The sequence below is a fragment of the Mytilus galloprovincialis genome, chromosome 2, assembly GCF_965363235.1.
Source record: "Mytilus galloprovincialis chromosome 2, xbMytGall1.hap1.1, whole genome shotgun sequence".
Classification (NCBI taxonomy): domain Eukaryota; kingdom Metazoa; phylum Mollusca; class Bivalvia; order Mytilida; family Mytilidae; genus Mytilus; species Mytilus galloprovincialis.
The window spans coordinates 103,505,483-103,513,653 of NC_134839.1; the positions used below are offsets into that span (position 1 = coordinate 103,505,483).

General features: G+C 34.1%; 1 protein-coding gene across 1 annotated transcript in view; it reads right to left on the reverse strand.

Annotated features, from left to right (window-relative positions):
- The window catches only part of LOC143062589 (uncharacterized), a 41,141-nt gene extending 33,188 nt beyond the window's left edge, over window positions 1-7,953 (reverse strand). The window contains exons 1-6 of the mRNA XM_076234252.1: window positions 7,701-7,953; window positions 6,124-6,266; window positions 5,078-5,210; window positions 1,418-1,576; window positions 896-1,087; window positions 320-403 (exon numbers count right to left, since the gene is read on the reverse strand). Coding sequence (XP_076090367.1) covers window positions 320-403; window positions 896-1,087; window positions 1,418-1,576; window positions 5,078-5,210; window positions 6,124-6,266; window positions 7,701-7,953 — 964 coding nt within the window. The remainder of the gene's footprint in view (window positions 1-319; window positions 404-895; window positions 1,088-1,417; window positions 1,577-5,077; window positions 5,211-6,123; window positions 6,267-7,700) is intronic.
- Window positions 7,954-8,171: the final 218 nt, after the last annotated feature.

Below are 8,171 nucleotides of genomic sequence, written 5' to 3' on the forward strand. Positions count from 1 at the left end.
GATGGTACTGTTGCAGAGACAGTTGTTCCACTTACTGATGGTCCTGTGGCAGAGACAGTTGTTCCACTAACTGATGGTCCTGTGGCAGAAACAGTTGTTCCACTTACGAATGGTACTGTGCCAGGGATAGTTGTTCCACTTACTGATGGTCCTGTGGCAGAGACAGTTGTTCCACTAACTGATGGTCCTGTGGCAGAAACAGTTGTTCCACTTACGGATGGTACTGTGCCAGGGATAGTTGTTCCACTAACAGATGGTACTATTGCAGAGACAGTTGTTCCACTAACCGATGGTCCTGTGGCAGAGACAGTTGTCCCACTTACGGATGGTCCTGTGGCAGTGATAGTTGTTCCACTTACAGATGGTACTGTGGCAGATACTGTTGTTCCACTTACTGATGGTCCTGTGGCAGAGACAGTTGTTCCACTAACTGATGGTCCTGTGCCAGGGATAGTTGTTCCACTTACAGATGGTACTGTTGCAGAGACAGTTGTTCCACTTACGGATGATACTGTGCTAGGAATAGTTGTTCCACTAACAGATGGTACTGTTGCAGAGACAGTTGTTCCACTTATTGATGGTCCTGTGGCAGAAACAGTTGTTCCACTAACTGATGGTCCTGTGGCAGAGACAGTTGTTCCACTTACGGATGGTACTGTGCCAGGGATAGTTGTTCCACTAACAGATGGTACTATTGCAGAGACAGTTGTTCCACTAACCGATGGTCCTGTGGCAGAGACAGTTGTCCCACTTACGGATGGTCCTGTGGCAGGGATAGTTGTTCCACTTACAGATGGTACTGTGGCAGAGACTGTTGTTCCACTTACTGATGGTCCTGTGGCAGAGACAGTTGTTCCACTAACTGATGGTCCTGTGCCAGGGATAGTTGTTCCACTAATAGATGGTACTGTTGCAGAGACAGTTGTTCCACTTACTGATGGTACTGTGGCAGATACTGTTGTTCCACTAACTGACGGTCCTGTGGCTAAGACAGTTGTTCCACTAACTGATGGTCCTGTTGCAGAGACAGTTGTCCCACTTACGGATGGTACTGTGCTAGAAATAGTTGTTCCACTTACAGATGGTACTGTTGCAGAGACAGTTGTTCCACTTACTGATGGTCCTGTGGCAGAGACAGTTGTTCCACTAACTGATGGTCCTGTGGCAGAGACAGTTGTTCCACTTACGGATGGTACTGTGCCAGGGATAGTTGTTCCACTAACAGATGGTACTATTGCAGAGACAGTTGTTCCACTAACCGATGGTCCTGTGGCAGAGACAGTTGTCCCACTTACAGATGGTCCTGTGGCAGGGATAGTTGTTCCACTTACAGTTGGTACTGTGGCAGATACTGTTGTTCCACTTACTGATGGTCCTGTGGCAGAGACAGTTGTTCCACTAACTGATGGTCCTGTACCAGGGATAGTTGTTCCACTGACAGATGGTACTGTTGCAGAGACAGTTGTTCCACTTACTGATGGTACTGTGGCAGATACTGTTGTTCCACTAACTGACGGTCCTGTGGCTAAGACAGTTGTTCCACTTACAGTTGGTACTGTTGCAGATATTGTAGTACCTGAAAAGAAGAGAAAAAAATAACATTGTTAGAAATTGTACTTCATCCTGTAATTCGAATTTTATATCGATCACCTGACTATATTGCAAATACTGGGTACGCATACAAAGTCGTTTTAGAATTGTATATTGTAAAATGTAAAGCTTAAGGCTCGTGTTTTTTTTAATTTATTTTATCACAAACAGTAGAATTTTATTACATAATCTGAAAGATGAAACCTTGAACTTTACAAGAAAAATACTCCCAATGCTGGGAAAAATCTGTTAAGAAAGTATCAGTTCATTATGTAAAGCCATTTTTATAGCATTTTTCAACTAAAATAGAATTTGCAGATAAATGATTGCATCCAAGGCATAAATCTTGCTACATAAAAGAACCAAAAAGTTCATTTTTTTTCAATTTTATTAATGAAAAGATATTATTTAAACCTATGTGTTCAAAATTTTTGTAAAACTACAAAATCACAATTTGTGACAAAACTTGGAACTTGCTACTCAAATAAGTGATTTAAAAATCACTTATTTCAATAAGTCCCCTGACTGCTTACACAGATATTGTTGTTCACAATTATACATTTTAATTGTATAGAATCACTTGAAAATAGAAGATGTAATTAGCATAATTGATAATGGGACACATCTCCTTGTATGTTAATTCTCCAATGGATATTGTCACACTAAAAGCTGGAAATACTTGAGTTTTTGCTAATTATTTGGGTTTTGCCCATTTTTCTTTTCCTCTACTGATGAAATATCAAACAAATGATAATTTAATAACACAAATTAAATTGATTGAACACCTATGAGTATGTTAAAAGTTTTATGTGAAATAGAAGGAAAGTAACTTGGGACAAAAACTGCATAAAAGTAATGATAAAATTTATAGAATCAATTTTGTAAGTGTTCAGAACAGTTTAATAGACTCTAGTAAGTACATACAAATGTTGTATTTGGATAACAAAAAAATTGCAATCCTCAAAATAAAGCATGTAAGTAGGTAAAAAGTGTTCGTGGTCTTACATTGTTCTATTGATTTTAACTGTTGTAAATATTACCATGGGAGATAATAAGAATTACAGAGGACCAGATGTATCTCTTTGATTTCACTAATCTTTACATGCAGGTTGTTATTTTATGTATGTCAAACACTATATTATTTATATGTTCAGATGTTGAAATTATTGACTTTGAATAAGCATTGTAAACTGAAAACAGGTTTACATAAAGGCACTGGCGAGTATAATAGTAACTTGTCAATGGGCCAATGCTACATTAAGGGAAATACAAAAACTTAAAATAAAATTTTGGAGTCATTTATGTTTTTCATGTTAAAAAAAATCTTACTTTCTGTAGAATGGGGGCGAGTGATATCAGATAGACATGTAGTGGTTAATTTATGTTATTTTTTTTTTTATAGAAAACAGCTTTTTCTACTTTAGTAAAAACAAGTTGGCTATAAATGTAAGCAAGGAAAAACTAACTATTCATGAATTCTTTTCAAAATATTTTGAAACAAAGGGGGTTACTTTATTTCTGAAAATTGTGTATTTGGTCTTTTTAACCTCCATATGATAAGTTATCTCACTTTTTGATAGGACTGTTCTAAAATCTGTAAATACATTATCACAATAGGTTTGTATTAGAATCTTATCATATCAACCTTTTCATGTTCTATTTATAATTCAGGAATAATTGATACAGTACTTTCACAGAAAATAATTTGTTTTTAACAGGCAAAAAATGGTGTTTAGCCACCCCCTCCCCAATCATCTTAAAGCAACCAAACTTCATTTTCTAAATACTGTGTGTTTATTATTTCTATGTAGTCTGCTTTTTATTAATTTTCAAGTAGACCAAATTTTAATATCTGGTAGAATTTTTATTTTGCAAAAAGTGTGTCATTTATTTTTTTGCCTTTGCTCAAATTTGTTGCCAACCAATAACACCATGATTTTTAATTGTCCATACCCACCGAGATATTTTAAAAGAATTATTTAATTTAATGTATTCTCTTGTATAATCTGAGTAAAACCCCACTTCCAGTGTTCATTTTTAATAAGTCACTGTTTGCTTTATTGAATCTGGAATTTTATCAATTTTTCAGGTTTAAAAAAAAGGGGGGATAGTAGATTGGAAATATTTTTTTTAATATTCAAATGCAAAGCAAAACCTGTTATATGGTAGCAAGTAAGACTTGAATTATTGTAAAAAAAGCAAAAAGAAAGAAATAAAAGTGTTATCTTAGTATATACAACCCTATGGCATTTTTTAGAAAATAGGAAATTTGCAAAATTGATAAATTTACAGAGTTATCTACCCTTAGGTAACTTCAATTTTTTTTGGGGCAGATATGGCTATGAAAAGGTCTTTGTATTATATTTTACAATTGATGCCACTTTTGTTGATGATATGTTTATAAATGCATTAAATATTGTTTAAAAATATGCTTACTTTGTGTATTTTCTATTGGTTTTCATCCGAAAATTTCAAAATTTCAATATCAATATTTAAGAATCAGAAATAAAAAGCTCCTAATTGTAACTGAAGTAGGTTGATATCCATTTAAAAAAAAGAAAATGGGGTCCAATTGTCAACGAGACAAATATTCAGCAAAGTTTAAATAACGGTGATAAAAGCTATTGTAGGTCATCGTACGGCCTTACATTGTGAGAAAGAAAAAACATACCGTACAATATGATTTACAAAAAAAAACAAATATGACAAACACTAATCAACGACAACCACTGAATGTCAAGCTCCTGGCTTGGGTCAGGCACGTAGATAATGTGATCACTCATCCTTCCTCTAACCGTGGCATGGGATAGTGTTACAGAACAACTTAAGTACAAAAGGTAAAAAAAAATAGTTTCTAATAGCTCAACTCATTAATTTTGAAAGTCAAAAATAAACCAACTTACTTAAAAACAGTAGACACAAAGCAACGATACAATAGTAATAGAAGTTACAGAAAGCTAGTTCATATTTCATCCAGTTATAATATCTCCATGCATCGCGGCAAGTGTAAAAAATTGAAATTATAAACTTTTAACTTCACAGAATCTATACAACAAGAAATAATCAAGACATGTCAAACATACTCTCTTTGTCAAATTGTGACAATCTCGTCGAACCACTTCTCTAAACCAATATACGTTTGTCCTGAATATTCACGAAATAGTTGTGTTAGACATAAAACAATCAATCACATGTTTTGCATTGGACACGTTGTCAGAAAAAAAAATTTAATGTCGATTTACAATTACTAAACGTCCACTCCAAATCACAATCGCTTTCCTTGAGCCGAACTAAGTCGTTGACTCTTAGGTCTTAAATCTATAGGCGTAATTGGTTGATTATATAGGGAAACACTGAAGCATGACTGGAGCGGGCCCCTTTCTTATGTCAGTCAGCGCCCCCTCCCAATATGAAAAGTTCTGGATCCGCCACTGATATCATTTGCTTCACTCAAAGAAGCTACGTAGATAGATTTTAAAATACATACCGACAAAACAAGCATGAAGCTCAACGTCTACATGGTATGGTTCATTTGGATTGTTTTTAGTCAAAAATGTAATAATAACTTTGTCTGCGTATGTATCAGCTGGGAATATGGCAACCTCGTCTCCGTCATACACCTGAACAATAAAACATCAGTGCCATATCAGTACAGGTTTTTTAAATGTTCTAATATAATTACACCAAGATGTCGTTAAATGAAATAGGAAAGCCTGCATTTACCATGTTTTTCAATAACATATAATAAAACCGCTGAAAGAAACCCCCTTTCCTAAATTATTGCAAACTACCATTCTGCGTTGACTATAATATCTTGTAAATTATATACATCTATTCGTGCTTACGCGTACATATATATATTTCTCATATATACATATAAGCTGGATATATATATTGATTATGGTTTGAAATAAACTTTAAAGACTTGTATATTTTTCATATTCACCTCTAAAAAATTATATGTAGATAAAGGCAGATGTGGTGTGAGTGCCAATGAGACAACTCTCCATCCAAATAACAATTTAAAAAAGTAAACCATTATAGGTTAAAGTACGGCCTTCAACACGGAGCCTTGGCTCACATGTGTATGGTAAGCTGTATTCAAAATTTTAAACTTATATCAAAATTTGTACTCGTTCTTGTCATGTTTGGTGTTTGTCGAGTCAATTACTTTTACTTTTTACTATTTGATATACCATTCCCTCGACCAGACATTTATTCATTGATATGTTTTATTTAGTTATTTTGCAGAAAGATAACCTTTTGTTTTGCATCATTTGTGCAAATGCTAGAATGAAAATGCACATTTCACATCATATATTATGTGAATATACATTTATAAGGATATAGAGTTTGTTTTGGTGTTAAATTGCTTACAGGTCCTATCTGCCGAGGACTATCGTCGTCAAAATTTTGAACGCTAACAATATATGTAGCCACGTTGCTTTCATCAGAGAGCGGCACAATATCTATGTTTCCTAATTCTGGTCTTGCATCTAATGTTATAGTTATTGATGGATTTTGACCTGGTACGTCCGGTATAATTAATAAATCTCCTCCTGGTCGGATCTCCTCTATATCATTTTGTGTTGGAATGTTTGATGTGATACTTCCTGGAGGAATCAATGCTGGGTCATCCATACCTTCAACTGTATCACATGGTAATATCGTAGTCTCTATAAAAACAAATCAAAATTAGTGTATCACACGGTAATATCGTAGTCTCTATAAAGCATATCAATATAAGTGTATCACACGGTAATATCGTAATCTCTATAAAACAAATCAATATTAGTGTATCACACGGTAATATCGTAGTCTCTATAAAACAAATCAATATAAGTGTATCACACGGTAATATCGTAGTCTCTATGAGTATAAAACAAATCAATATCAGTGTATCACACGGTAATATCGTAGTCTCTATAAAACAAATCAATATAAGTGTATCACACGGTAATATCGTTATCTCTATAAAACAAATCAATATTAGTGTATCACACGGTAATATCGTAGTCTTTATAAAACAAATCAATATAAGTGTATCACACGGTAATATCGTAATCTCTATAATCTTTTTAAGGCATTCAAATGGATAAAACCAGAGGATTCCGAAAATTTGACAAAAATTCCAAAACATGACAAGCAGACATCCTTAAGTCTAATAAATAGCATATTTAATTTCCACCACGTAGCAGAATTCCTACCAGACCATATCAGGAATTATCATGGATTCAACCTCGAATTTTTTAATTCCTATTATATTTTGGACGTAGTAGGGAAAACTTCAGTTTTCCTCGCATGATTTTTCATTTTTCAACAACAACATTCCTGGGATTGGTAACGGAATATATTTTTTTTATGCCAGAAAATTTTCTTACAGGATTGTTTTCTTATTTAAGTAGGATTGTTATCTTGATTGTAATTGGTTAGTATAACTTTGTGATTTGTGTTTAATTATATGCTTTATATGGGCCCTTTAATTAGCAATGAAGACATTGTGTCATTGTCAATCATACCATATCTTCTTTTTTATATTTGCTTATGACAATTATTCGGCCATCAAATGTGAGCTTAACAATTGCACGAGGCAAAGAGAATCATTCAAATGTTAAACTAAAAAAAGGCACGCCATTTTAATACAATTGACAATTTAAATAGGCAACATTTAGAGCACAGTGTGTTCTGTAGATGAACGTATATGCCATTATGTAGATTATTTTCAAAAGCAGTATGTTATGTCATTTATGAAAAATACTACACCTTTCATTAATATCATTGAGAAGTTAAAATTTGAGACAAAAAGCCTTTTTGTTTCGTATGATATACACAAATGTTTATAAAATCTTCCTCAAGCTAATTTTTCATGTGCAGATGAAGAAGCCTACGACAATTTTGACAAATTTTAAGTAAATTCTCCGTCGGTCAATGCTTTAATTATATTGTTAAAATTCATGTCAGAAAACAATATATTTGAAATTAATTGGAAAACATATAAATAAATGATAGGGACAGCATTTGGGTCAGTCCCTTCGTCGAAAATCTGTGACCATCAATATATAACAAAACAGTTTCAGTAACAGATAGTCCAGAAGAAGAAATTGTCGTACCTGGAAATATTATTCCGGTAGCCGTTGGTATTGTGGATAATATGCTGGTTTGCCCTGGAACAGTTGTTCTAAATGTCATTTGTGAAGGAATAGACCCAGCTGCTGCACCTCTAGTTGTTATTACAGGTGTTGATACTGTTGTTGGCGCTGAACCAGTAACCGACGGGCCCGGTGCTGTGGGTGGTAAACCAGGTGTCGTTTGGGTACCAGATGTGGATATTGAAGCTGAAAATACATCATATAGATTGTCCATATTGTTAGACAGACATAAAAACTATTTTTCATAGCATCAGATATTTCTATTACCTAACATTTATTTTGTCTCAAACAAAACTCGTATGTTCGTCATAACTGTTCCTGTTGGATCCATGGTTGAGTGTCATCATTTATGTCTCTGGTGCACAACCCACATCCCCTTTTTATTCATATCCAGCATAGAAATACTAAAAACACTAGAAATTACCTATAGGG